Here is a 14,123-nt window from a genome sequence, read left to right as displayed (position 1 = left end):
ATATGATACCTTGTTATCACTTTGTTTCAAACAAGGACTTCTAAAAACCAATAACATTTTGTAGTCGATGAGACATGGACTTATACTTATTTACCTTTTGGTTATAGGTGATATGAGAAAAGTATGACTCAAGCCTAATGTAGAAGTCTAACATGTCTATATTGCCCCTTAATTTCTTAATTTTAAGTCTGCAATATTTTCAAACAATCCTTAAAATAAACAAATTAAAAAACATTTTCATTAGTTAGATTTGAGAATCAGTCAAAGTATATATATTTACTTGTTTTCTTCCCATACCAAATCTATGACTGTTTTCTTTTATTAATATTGATTTATGATTTATAATGAATGGTACATGGAGTGCTTATTTAAGCATGAATTCCATAGGTGACAAATTTCCCGCCACATCTTGGGACATTATTACCAAAGCTAACATAGTTTTTGTCATATTTTAGAACTTTGGTTATTTTCAGAAAGTTGCTGCCGCAAAACCCTTCTCATAACCTTGTTTGATGCCGTCCTTGGAAGAGATGGTAGTGACACAACCCGAGAAACCTACATAAAAAGGAGCATTCATTTTGAAGAAACACCAAAAGTAAACACTTTCTATGGTAATTAAGAACAAGAACATTATGAATAATAGAAATAATTAATCAGTACCCTGAACAATGGGTTCAGTTTCTTTTGGAGAGCTGAATTGAAAGAGATCCTCAATTGGTGCAAGTCTTGCGTTGTGGTGCTTGGATTCTTGAATACAACTGCTACAACCAACTGCTCGGGGCCACCTCCAGATGGCGGAACCCCGATAGCAGCAGTTTCCAAGATACTGCTATCCACCCCATTGCATAAGCGTTCAATCTCAACCGAACTCACCTATACATACAAGATGGTATCTTTCAGCAAATTTAATTGTACATTACAAAGATACTCTCAAAGTGGCCCTCAAATCAGCCGGGGAAATCAATTTTGCTCCTTATGGGATATGAAGTGTTTCTGTAACAATTACGCAACCATCCAATTTTGATTCATATGAAAATCAAGCATTCATGTTTCTCTCCTATTTCTACCCACTGTAGATATCAAATGTTTAAGGCATCAAAATTAACAAAGCTCATAAAAGTGGTACACTGTATATGGATTAGGATAACTGTTTTAGATTTGGCTTAGATGTATATTTATCTAACATTCTTTGTATTACTAAAAATAACAAGAACAACTACTAAGTTTACTACCTTTATTCCCCCAAGGTTCATTGTATCATCTGCACGACCGTGCGCATGATAGTATCCTTTCGCAGTACGCTCAAATACATCTCCATGCCTCCGCAAAACCTGAGTGAAGAAATTCAGCTGTAAGCGTTAAAGCTATCACAGATAATGGTTGCCACACTGAAAAGAATAATATCCTACCTTTCCATTATAAACAGGCATTCCCTTAAAGTAGACATCATAATGGTCAGCATTTAGCAGAGTAATTGAAGCCCCAAACATGATGGGACCAAGAGCCAATTCACCCATTCCTGGAACATCTTGTGGCTGCAACATAAAGAAGATCGAACATAAACTCAAGTTATTTATCATGAGCGTTAGTTTTCCCAAGAAAAAAGAAATGTGAGCATTGAATTTTGTTTAGTTTCAGAGAACTCGGTAAGAAAAGAACTTCAGGAATTGGAACAACACTTAAAGGCCTGTTAGAACTGTATTGTTCACAAGCCTATGATACTAAGACTGATAATTTTGACTTGTGAGAGACATAATATATGAACTAGAAAGTAAAATTGAATGAGTAGCACTTACAATAGGATGGCCTTCCTCATCCAAAATAAACAAACTGCAGCACATAGCAGGTGTGCTGAAAGCAGCTAGTGATTGAGGTTGTAGTAATGAGCCAGTAATGAATCCACCTCCAATTTCTGTACCGCCACAATATTCAATTACAGGCTTGTAAAGAGCTCTCCCCATCAGCCAAAGGTATTCATCTACATTAGATGCTTCTCCAGTAGAACCAAAGCACCTATATCATTCAAATAGTAGTTTCGATAAAGTACTTAATAGTCATAAATGAGATCCACATTCACATGCTACTAATAAAGGAAGTAGATTCAGCTAGTACTCACCGGATAGTAGACCAATCATAGCCAGATGTGGAATTTGCACTTTTCCAACTACGAACAATGCTTGGAATTACGCCAAGCATAGTTACTTTGGCATCCTATACAGGGTACATAAGCATTCAGTTGGAAGGAAACTATAAAACAAACAATCTAGTGACCTAAAAAATAAAAGGATAGATATTATGTATTTTCTACTTTTGTCTTTTGGAAAAGAAGAAAATCAAGTGCAAGAAAAGGTTGACTGAATTTGTGGCATGCCAATTTTTGGATTATAAGAGTTGCTGTAAAGGAAAACTAACATATGGTTACATTCAGGAGTTTAGGTTGTATGATTTGGTCATATGTGGTGTAATAAGAATAATAAATCAAATGGGGAGTAAGCTAATAACAAGAGGCAGAGAAAGATCAACAAAAACTGTAAAAGGAATAGTTACAGAAGATGAATATCATGTAGTTCATCTATAAATTTCCGTGCCGTGTTTTCTACCTGTGCATCCTACCTTCTGAAAATGAGACTGGATAATGAACAAGAAAACAAAGGCTCTTAAAAATTTAAACAGCAGAGTGAGCTTTTATACCTGTACAAATTTGGCAAAACCAGATCCAAGAGGGGATCCATTATACAGGGCCATCGAAGCTCCATTGATCAATGATGCATATACGAGCCATGGACCCATCATCCATCCAAGATTAGTGGGCCAGGAAACTACATCACCTTTACGAATGTCCAAGTGGCACCATGCATCTTCAGCAGCTTTCAGAGGAGTAATATTTGTCCATGGAATGGCCTTTGGTTCACCTATACCACCCAAGTAGATGACAATGTATTAACTTCACATGATGAATTTAGTCTTGAAATTAACTTGTGTTTTCATTAGCTCATTTCATGTTCAAAACAACTTATATACAAAATATTATTGAGATAACTTTTGACAAGGAGAACGCTGTCCCCAAGAAATAAAAAATTAAATGTAAACAGCATATTAATCCTTTCCATCAAATTTCCATTATTAGTACCAGATCTTTTCATCTAAATATGCCCTCTTTTAGGCCCAAATACAAAACTTAACGAACCTGTTGTTCCAGAAGAGAAGAGAATGTTTGTAAATGCTTCTCCTGGTTGTTCTACAGCTACGAATTCCTTGCCTCTGTGTTGCATGACAGAAAAGAAGATTGAGAATTCCAACAGATCATCATAAACAACTGAGACTATTCATGCTGAAGAGCTTTAAAATATGGACTCAGCATAATTCAGCTCACATGAAATACAGTAACAGAAACAAAGACATCTCAGCTATACCACAATTTTATTAAACATTTCAAATGAATTTTACATCTCTTAAAAATTCTAACGTTAAGTGCATACTTTAGACTGTTGGCTCTGTCCAGAAAATCATGCCAAGAAAAGTCACCATTGCGTAATTCCATGCTAAACTCAGAGCCTCTGGTAGGGATAACTACTGCCAAAGGTGACTTGGCTTCGACAACTCTACTGCATTTGTGAGAGAACAATATGAGACACCAAACATATGAGAACCAAGAAAGAGATCCTTCAATTCTACTAAAGTAACACATATTTTAACCTGTACAGAGGGATGCTTTTATCACCACGAATAATGAGATCCTGAAAAATAACGAGGATAAATGGAAGTAACAAACAGGAAAAAGTCAACAACTGTGACATGCAATTGGCCACAAAACTGAATCCAGCTACAACCAATAATAGCCGACACTGAAACATCATGAATAAAACTGACTTCTAGGTCCACTTACCATATTTTAAATGGATGGCATAAAGATAGAATAGATTTACATAGAGCTATTTAATGTAGTAACATACTAAGCAGGAAAGGAAACTAGACAATTTTGCAAATCGCAATAAACAGATTTGTTTCCTATTTTAAATAAATAAAGAGGTAATGCCCAAATTGATCCTTGAAATTCTCAACGCGCTTCTGTTATGTCCCCGATTTTTTAAAATGACCAAATACATTCCTCGAGTTGCAAAATGTGAATCTCCGTTGGTCCCTAGTTGAAAGATTGTTAACACAATGCTGACGTACAGTTAGGTGCTTACATGGCACAATGGAATGCAACATCGTTTTGGGGTGGAAGCTAAAAAAGATCAAGACGACGTCGCATTCCTCCTACCTTCGTCAAATTATATCCCCTCTTTGGTCCCCCACAAAACCTCTTCCTTCTTCCTCATGGATTCATCTCCTTCATTGCTGTCTTGATCGTCTAGCAGGGGCTCCACTCTGGCACCCTTGGCTCTGTCAAGTGCAAGGATTTTCCGACAATCACATTATGAACAGAGACAAATATACCAATCTAACCTACCTTTCCTAGTTTACAGATTTCTCTGACTCATTCTCATTACCGTCATTGTCCCTTCGTGCTTTTGGAGAATTCGAACCTCTTCTAGAGCCCTGTACAAGATGAATTTGAGGATCGTACTTCTGCGATGCGAGGTAGTTCAGAGCTGTAACGACGTCAACTATAACCGGGATGAATTAGAACACATTATTTTTCGAGAGACTAACAAAGGAAAGGCATACCACCAAGCATTGTGCTCAATGTGGCAGAGAGGATGTTCACTTCGGTGTGAGAGCTCAGATCGGGTTTTGTTTCCTCACCAAGATGCTTGATGGGCTAACCCTAGGCACCGCTTTGCACAGCATAGAATCGCTCCAATTATTCCTCTGCTGGACCGACAATGTAGTATGCATTTTCCAGTTGGATTTAGCATAAGATGCATAGTCACCATGCTTAACACATGCATACATAATATTACCTTTTTGTAACATAGTATTTCAAGACTATGGCAAAACATTGAATGTACCTTCTTTCAAACTAAGTGATTAAAACTTGAAAATTTCATATGCCTGAAATTATAATCTTAGAAAAAGTGCGAGGAGGATGGGGGAGTTTTATGGGAAAGCTCCTAACTAATGTCTAATAGTCTTTGAAGGGGGAAATGCATAAAATGAACAAGGATCGGAAAAAATGTCTAGTCGCCAAACTTTACGGGAGTGAAAGAAAATTCACAACAAAAAAACAAGTTGGTCTGTCTGCAATGGTTCAGTAAGAGTCAGTCGTGTCCTATAAATCCCTACTAGGATATTTTAACTAACTTCCCATGCCAGTACAAGGTAATAACTCAACCAATAAATTATAAGACACCATAAAAAATTCGAAACATGAGAGAAGATAACAAAGAACTTGGTTCCTCTCGAACGAAGGATAAGAGAAGCTGATTCTCAGATTTGGGGCTTTAGGGATTAAAAATTAGTGATAGGTTTGAATTGAGTATAAACAAACAATTTGAAATACCATTTTGAACATATTATTGTGGTGTCCACATCACAGTCTATATCATACAGCCAATGTGGCAGTTAACAGTCCACATCAGCATATCACTAACGTCAGTTGACAAAAGGACTAACGGAGATTCACGTTTTGCAACTTGAGGGATTTATTTGGTCATTTTAAAAAGTTAGGGACATAACTGAGCGTGTTGGGAATTTCAGGGACTATTCTGGGCATTACCTCAATAAATAAAACACTCAAACACCTGAAAAGCCAAGATTGACCAGAAGGAAGAGGGAGTCAACCTGGGTAAATATGACTTTAGCATTTGATATATTAAGCCTGGTTGATATTTCACCTGCTGCAAAACTATCAGCAATTGATACAACAACATAACCTGCAAGAACAATGGCCAGGTAGATAACCACTGATTTGACATGCATTGGCATATCAATTGCAATTGCAGATCCCTTCTCCAGAGCCAGTGCTTCAAGAGCATATGCAACCAACCTGAAAAGTTCACAGAAGCAAAAGATTTTCATTTTCTCCCCCTAATAAAACAATGAAGCTAAAGAATCTAAAACAATTATCCTTTAGGATGCTACAATGGTTGGAAAAAGCTACAGCATAAGGCTACCAGCTACATCTCTTCAGTTAGATTTGGTTCCAACCTTGTAGCTGACCCCATATACAAGACTTGGTTTTCGTTTGGATAGCATTAGTTCAAGCCTAAATATTCAAAACACACAAACCAGAAACTTGAATTTTGTACTTTCCAAGTGCAGGCCTATCCTGACAATTTTCTAAGCTGTAAACTGCAACACAAGCTATGAACCATGGTACCAAAAAGTTTTTTATGGCCATCTGCCGCCAAAGGAATTTTGACAAAAGATTTGAAGATGAAATTAAACAACTTGAGGTGCTCAGAACACAGTAGTATAATTTAAAATCTCTGTTTTAAAATGTCATGGATTGAAGATAAGTTTATACAATACAACTACAGCAAAAAGCACAGGAAGCTAATCATGAAGGGAGAAACTATTTACAGCATACCAAACCTCTTCCTGCAATTCCTTAAATGTCATCCTTTCCACAGGGAGATCATCATGATTTTCATCCCGCCATATTATTGCTGTATCATTCAAACTTCTCTTGGCATTTTCAACTAAGCAATTCTTTGCTGGATTAATTGATGCTCCAGGAAGCCACTGACCACCCGGGTGTGATAGCGAGCTTTCTCCCAGGAGATTTTCTCGCAAGATGCATTCAGGTGGTGTGGAAAATGATATGTTCATTTCATCCAGCACATTTTTCCAAAATACCTGAAATCATACACATCAACAATGACAACGCTGCCAACTCACAAGAAAATTTAACTAAAGTACAAAACAAAGTCTTGAGATTATCCTGGTTAGGACCTCAGGGTTTGATACTGAGAATTTTTGGAAATCAGAAAAACTCGAAATAGGATCCTTATATGCTGAACCCAGAAACTCTTTACCCCTCCTCTCTAGTAACTGGCCAACATTTGTTGAAAGAGCACATTCCCTAATTACACATGAAATGAGAAATTAAAAAAAAAAAAGTAAAAAGGTTCAGGAGCTTTAATTTCTTAACATAAATCATTGCAATGCACAGATTATGACATGTAATCCCAAATCTTACATAATAATTAATACAGCAAACAAGGCCCTTAGTAAATATCATATCAAAACCAGAGTCTATGAAAATTTGATACGTTAACAATTCAATATATCTAGATACGATTTGTACCAGTGTTCAAGTTATAAATCTACCAAATTTTCAAAATGACGACTAAATAGTAGTCCTGAGATTCATGACGTGCTCCGGTTTGGTCCCTGATTCCAAGTGCACTATTGGCATCCACTCGTTCCCGAAATTGAGCTCTGGGCACTATGGTGGTCCCTCGACCCCTTGGTGACAGTGAGTCAGCAAACGGAGTGATGAGCTAGCACTCCATTGCCATGCTGGACAATAGTGAAACGAGGTCCTTTGCTTTTGGCGCCCAATCAAAGTGTGTGTGCAAATCGTTTTACATGCCCACAACTATCAAAACGACGTAATTATGGAAATGGGTTGAGGAACACTATGGTACCCGAAACTCAATCTCACAGAAGACAATGATGCCATTGGAACTTCAGGACCAAATCGGTGCACGGCATGAATGTCAGGAGCACTTTGGGGATTTACTCTGAAAATGACAGATATTAATAGAATCACAAGCGTAAGTATGAATCAACAACATGAATAAAATGAAGCAATTAAAACTTAAAAGCGAGAAGGTGCATAGCATACGGGTCGGGTATCCAAGCGGGCGGGTCAGGTCCAAAATCGATGTAGCAAGCATAGTAGAGCATCTGGTGGAAGGAGAAGGGAAGGTCAGGGGTGAGAATGGTGTTTGTGATGTTGTGCCACGTGGCAGGAGTGCCAGCTCCATGGGTTGCAATGATTTCTTTGAGGCGGCGGTGGAAGGCGGAAGCAACCTCAGTTGAAATCCCAACGGATTCAATGTCCGAGACGGTGATTGAAGTCAGCGATTTGTATGCCATAAGAACTAATTAGCACGAACACACACTGACTAACTTGGACTCTAATTTGAACACGCAATTATCATAGTTTTGAAGTTGAAACCCTGAAAGGTTTAACTGATTTGCTATTAGAAAAAGAAGAAGAAGAAGAAAGTAGACAAAACGTAATGGGAAGAATCAAATCTCTTACTGAGTGATAGCGATAGGATAGCTATCATTCAGCAGCAGCGCGTCACGCCACTCTGCCCATAACATGGTCACCTGAATGAAAATATATTAAGGAAAAAAAAAAAAACTAATTACCCAAATCATTGACATCAGTTCGAACATTTTTAAAATTGGACAATTTTGTTTAATTTAAAATACATAAAATAGTTTTTCACATGTATTTTTATTAGATAATATAATTTTTTTTATTAGTCACTAACGATAATTGTTGTTGATGTGAATGATCCAAATTGAACAAAAATAAGAACAAATTTATGGCATTAATAAGCATACTTGTTAGTTTTAATCAAGTTCACTGTTATAGAAAAAGTTTGTTTGGGTGAGTTTTTAAGAAAAGATGTTATCTTTTTTTAAAAGATCTTATGAAAAAATAAAAGTAATTTTATGTTTGGATATCTCATGCAAAAAGATCTTTTTATTTATTAATTATGTTTGAATATAACAATATAAAAGTACTTTTTTGTTTATTTATTACATGAAAAACATCTTTTTTTAGAGAAAAAATATCTTTTAAAAAAAGATGTAAATTACAGCTTCTCAAAAAAGATATTTTTTTGATTTTTCTAATACTTTTACTTTTATTACTAGAAATTTACCGCTAAAAAATAAGAAATTTACCAAACGAAGTTTCATTAAAAAAAGATCTTATTTTATCAAAATAATGGCGCCCAAACTAACACTAACCAAACTTCAACAAAATTTGCAACTTCGTTTATGGCGTGGGGGAACTTACTCCAGTTTTCAAAAAAAAAAAAAGTTTAAAAATAAAGTAAAAAAATTATTTTGAAAAATAATTAATTTTTTAATTTTTTTAAAATTTATATAAAGCAGTCTCGAAAAATTTAAAATTCTCAAAATAGTTTTTAAAAAATTTTAAAATAGTCATTTCGAATATTTTTATTTTTTTTAAAAACCAACGTGTTATAATATTTTTATTAATTAGAATAATAAAATATTATTAAAAATAATTAATAAATAAATAATATAAAAAATAATAAAATATATATTAAAAGATTTTATTTTAACACTAAAATATCATAAAAAATAACATTATTTAATCATTAACTTATAATACCATGTTACCTTATATCAATATGATGCATAAATCATAATAATATCTACTAAATTTAAGAGATCTTTGTATTATAAAAATCATTATTTATATATCTAAATTTCTAAAATATTGATACCAAATAAATATTAAAAAATATTCATAAGTAAAAAAATATATTTTTTTTTAGCATAATTATTAACTGTAGTAGCACAAATATATTTAACTGTAATTCTATTTTGTACAACATTACAATTAGTGAATCTCAAAATTTTCTAAAAAGACATAACTAAAACACTTTATTTGCCAATACATTTGACTTTTTTTTAGATGACTTGGTTTGCATTGCATGCAAGTGTCACCTTTATAAACACTTGTACAAATATTTTCAATTGTTTATGTGAAAAAATTTAGGTTAAATTAGAGTTCTCTTATCTCTTCAAATAATTAAAAAATGATCATAGAATATGATACCTACAAATTAAATTAAATTATTATCTTGGATGGTAAAAAATAAATATAAATTTATTTATTTTAATTTTTTTAAAAAATAGTGTCTTTTTAAAATTAATTTATAATTTGGGGTTTGAAAATACATAGCAAGTTTTTGTATATATAAATAATGAAATTTAAAATAAATATAAAAAACTAGAAATTAAAATTTATTAATTTAAAATAATTATATATAAACAATTTGAAGGGACTGTTTTAAAATTTTTAAAATTTTTTAGAGACCATTTTAAAAATTTTTAAACTATTCAGGGACTATTTAATACTTTACCATAAAGGCTAATTTGTCTAAATTGCATACATAGATATTTAACAGTGACGTATGTGAGTCAACGTTCTACGTTAGCAGTCACTGTTAGTGACTAACAGAAGAAGACTATATTGTCTAATAAAAACAAGGGTAAAAAACCCTAATAAGCCAACGTTGGAAATGTGTAACGTAAATACGCCAAACTGAAAATCGTTTCAGCAATAAGCCAGAAGCTATTTTTATGTAATTTGAACCAGGGTGGTTCGAACTACAAACCTTAGTAATTCGAACCAGGGTGGTTCGAATTAGGAGGAGAGTTGCTTTGAATGTAATTCGAACCAATCTGGTTCGAACTCCCACCAAAATTTTCTTCATAAATCGAACCAGGTTGGTTCGAACCTTGGCTGCACATAGTTCGAACCAGGGAGGTTCGAATTATAGAGAGAGATCCGGCCTGAGTAATTCGAACCGTGCTGGTTCGAATTACACAAACCATAATTCGAACCGGGCCGGTTCGAATTAGTGGGAGAGAGACCTCTATATAACCGTTCTAAGCGTGAGTTGGTCTCATTAGACCAGTAAGATGGCTAGTGAGGAGAGTTTTGTTGTTCTGGTTCACCACAGAGGATCCATTAAGAGGAAAACTCGTTCCGGAGTGAAGTTCACAGATAAGGATCCTCTCTGTATTGTCGTGAATCCAATGACAAGCTATGATGACCTTGTTAGATCTGTGCTGATGAAACTTGGCCTGGAAGGTGCGAAGCGGGTTAAGAAGTTTTTCTATCGCATTCCAGTCACGATCCTGCACGATACGGTGAAGTATGATTGTCTCACGATTGGTAGTGATGAGGACCTGCAAGTCATGTTTCTTTGTCGGAGGCAGTTTCCGGAGGTGAGGACACCAGAATTGCACGCAAAGCTGATTGATGTGGTATCCAGCTCAGGGGGTTCCAACCGGAATACCACCAATGTAGCCACGGCAGCTGGCTCCAGTTCCAGGGCTGCCGTGGCTTCTTCCTCCGTCCCAGTGTACGAGCCAGCGGTCCAACTTGTCGCCTCCCCGTCTTTTGCTGTTGATCTGAATGACGGCGTAGGCGACGAGGTAGGATCCTTTGATATTCTGCCGAACGCTTTAGAGGGCGTTCCACCGGTTGGCGTCGGAGACGGAGTCTTGGGTGATGCAGATGAGGACGACGTCGAGCCGGATACGATTGAGGATGACAGCGGCGACGAGGTTGGAGCGACTGGTCCTGCATTGGCGGGCGGTGGTTCTAGCTCTGGCACACAGCAGTATCCACCACATTTTTCCTCATTGGACTTGGACGCCATGAGGCATGAGGGGGTTTTAGGGCACGCTGTTGGATTCGGAGCTAGAGATGCGGAAGGGACTGCTGGTCTGACAGAGTTCCAGGTTGGTCAGCAATTCCAGGATAAAGACGAGGCCCTGTTAAGTGTGAAGAGTTACAGCATCCGGCGAGGGGTACAGTACAAGGTGCTGGAGTCCGATCACCGCAGGTATGTGGGCAAGTGTTCCGAGTTTGGGAATGGGTGCACATGGTTGATTCGACTGAGTCTCCGGAAGCGCAAGGGGCTTTGGGAGGTCAAACGGTACAACGGACCTCACACTTGCCTGGCCACATCCATCTCGAGCGACCACAGGAGTTTGGATTATTATGTGATTTCGGCGTTCATTATGCCAATGGTTAGGGCTGACGCATCCGTGAGCATAAAGGTGCTCCTAAACGCCACGGCAGCACACTTTGGTTTTAGGCCGACTTACAGGAGGGTATGGATGGCAAAGCAGAAGGCTATTGCCCTCATCTACGGTGACTGGGATGAGTCATACAACGACATCCCTAGGTGGGTGTTGGGTGTCCAGCTGACGATGCCTGGAAGTGTTGCGGTCCTCAGGACGAGCCCGGTTCGAGTTGGAGGACAGGTGGACGAGTCTCAAGCGTATTTCCACAGACTTTTCTGGACTTTCCCTCCGTGCATCGAGGCATTCCGTCATTGCAAGCCGCTAGTCAGCATTGACGGCACACATCTGTATGGGAAGTATGGGGGAACGTTGCTCATCGCGATTGCACAGGACGGGAACTCCAACATTCTACCAGTCGCATTCGCCCTAGTGGAAGGTGAGAATGCAGAGTCCTGGACATTCTTTCTCTCGCACCTTCGAGAGCACGTGACCCCGCAGCCCGGTCTGCTGGTTATATCGGACAGGCACAACGGCATCAAGGCTGCGCTTGAGGCCCTTGACGAAGGTTGGTTACCGCCATCTGCGTACCGTGCATTCTGCATACGACACGTAGCGGCTAATTTTGCCCTTACCTTCAAGGGCAAAGACGCTAGGAGGCTACTAGTCAATGCGGCGTATGCGAAGACCGAGGTTGAATTTGATTACTGGTTTGATATTCTTCGGTCTGAAGACCCGGCGATGTGTGACTGGGCGAACCGGATTGACTACTCCTTGTGGACTCAGCATCGTGATGAGGGTCGGAGATTCGGTCACATGACGACGAACATCTCCGAGTGTGTGAATTCAATCCTCAAGGGGGTCAGAAATCTCCCTGTATCATCCCTGGTGAAGGCAACATATTGTAGGCTTGCGGAACTCTTTGTTCGCAAGGGGAGAGAGGCTGAGGCGCAGATGGGAACCGGACAACAATTCAGTCAGCATTTGGTGAAGTGTATTGAGGCCAACTTGAAGACGGCCAGGTGCTTCACGGTGACGTTGTATGACCGGGATAACTCCAAGTTCACCGTAGCAGAGACCACTCCGACTGGTTCTTTCTCCTTGGGTACCTACAGAGTATCGCTTGCATCGCGGACATGTGACTGCGGGTACTTCCAGGCGCTTCATTTCCCGTGTCAGCATGCACTTGCATGCTGTGCCTACTCACGGCTCACCTGGACCTCTTACGTTCACAGCGTCTATCAGATTAGCTCGGTGTTCAGTGTGTATCAGATGGGATTCACACCTCCGATCCCGGAGGGCTTCTGGCCACCTTACGACGGGCCCACGGTGATTCCGGACCCTGACAGGAGGCGTGCGAGAGAGGGTCGTCCTAGATCCACAAGGATACGGACGAATATGGACGAGGCAGATCCGAATCGGCCAAAGAGGTGCGACCTATGTCGCCAACCCGGACACACACGACGTTGTTGCCCATAGGTTGGAGGATCGTCTCAGGCAGGACGCCATTAGTGGGCATGTTGTTAGTGTTAGTATTATTTACATTTTAGTTTTCCTGTTAGATGCAATGTTTGAGCACGTATGTAACTGTTTGATCTTTATACATTGTACTTGGATTGTTGCGAGTAGTAATGAATATGTTGTCTTTCATTATGAATACTGCTACAAGTTCCGTCGATGCAAATTTTAATATGCAAAGGTAAACACTAAACTGTTTCATGATTCGATGATTATAAATAGTCAATGTCCCACAACACAAATAACAAATAACATAGGTAAATAGACTACAACATAACAAGGAAAGTACATATCATTATCATACATGATTGAACCATAGGGAACAAAATACATGAAACGTGCATCATCTAAACAGATGCGATCCAGTACCACAGCGACGGGCTACCCATGCCCTCTGACCTCGGCGGATAAACGGCTCCTCATCCTCGATGTCATCCCCATCCTCCTGCGGGGCAGGCTGTGCAAGTGGCGCAACATGCAGGGGTGCCGCAGCCACCCCTGCGACAGACTGTGATGCAGCGGTGAAGGCGGATGGAGGGGTACCTCCGAGACAGAACTGCTGACCACCGGATGACGATGGAGGCTCGTTCAGATCAACATCTAACGGGGCCTGTGTGCCAGAGGTCTGACCACCACTGCGGGGAGTGACGTCGCCCTGCATGATGGCGGTGATCTCCTCTAGGAAGCGTGGACTCCTGAAGTCCCCAACAAGCGTCTCTGACCCAATAAAGTCTGACCACTGTGATCCCGGGATAACCCAAGGTGTACCCCCTGCTCAGGCTGGTCATCGGCTGGCACACCAACGAAGTAATGTCCAAGAGGGCCCGATCCAAGTCCAGCGTCACCCGTGTCAGCCCCGTCACCCATCCCTGTACCATACCACTCACCCCCATGACCGC

The 14,123-nt window shown here is 39.0% G+C and overlaps 2 protein-coding genes and 1 long non-coding RNA gene across 8 annotated transcripts; 1 reads left to right on the top strand and 2 right to left on the bottom strand.

Annotated features, from left to right (window-relative positions):
• Positions 1-283: 283 nt before the first annotated feature.
• AAE17 (acyl-activating enzyme 17) lies at positions 284-8,276 on the bottom strand. Of its 6 annotated transcripts, XM_088483401.1 has the most exons (16): positions 8,162-8,187; positions 7,739-8,075; positions 7,196-7,634; positions 6,841-6,970; positions 6,476-6,744; positions 5,728-5,932; positions 3,697-3,737; positions 3,480-3,605; positions 3,188-3,261; positions 2,692-2,912; positions 2,117-2,211; positions 1,797-2,013; positions 1,410-1,535; positions 1,233-1,331; positions 661-873; positions 284-555 (listed from the first exon to the last, which is right to left on the bottom strand). In XM_088483401.1, exons 5-16 carry the CDS (start codon positions 6,715-6,717, stop codon positions 445-447), a joined length of 1,770 nt encoding a protein of 589 aa, XP_088339527.1. In that variant the 5' UTR covers positions 6,718-6,744; positions 6,841-6,970; positions 7,196-7,634; positions 7,739-8,075; positions 8,162-8,187; the 3' UTR covers positions 284-444. The 6 variants fall into 6 exon arrangements, with proteins under 6 accessions (XP_088339527.1, XP_016180186.1, XP_020969897.1 ...); XM_016324700.3 differs by lacking the exon at positions 7,196-7,634 and having other exon boundaries at positions 8,162-8,276; XM_021114238.2 differs by having other exon boundaries at positions 7,219-7,634; positions 7,739-8,187.
• LOC148581779 (uncharacterized) lies at positions 4,248-4,804 on the bottom strand. The gene is made up of 3 exons (XR_015880739.1): positions 4,672-4,804; positions 4,494-4,572; positions 4,248-4,386 (listed from the first exon to the last, which is right to left on the bottom strand). It is a non-coding gene; the product is annotated as an uncharacterized LOC148581779 (long non-coding RNA).
• A 3,433-nt stretch (positions 8,277-11,709) lies between the features above and the next one.
• On the top strand, positions 11,710-13,185 carry LOC107627701 (uncharacterized). The gene is made up of 2 exons (XM_088493684.1): positions 11,710-12,600; positions 12,721-13,185. The coding sequence occupies exons 1-2, from the start codon at positions 11,710-11,712 to the stop codon at positions 13,183-13,185; spliced, it is 1,356 nt and encodes a 451-aa protein (XP_088349810.1).
• Positions 13,186-14,123: the final 938 nt, after the last annotated feature.

The sequence above is a fragment of the Arachis ipaensis genome, chromosome B10 (genome assembly GCF_059453495.1).
Source record: "Arachis ipaensis isolate K30076 ecotype BB chromosome B10, ASM5945349v1, whole genome shotgun sequence".
Lineage (NCBI taxonomy): Eukaryota > Viridiplantae > Streptophyta > Magnoliopsida > Fabales > Fabaceae > Arachis > Arachis ipaensis.
This window is presented reverse-complemented; position numbering and strand designations above follow the sequence as displayed.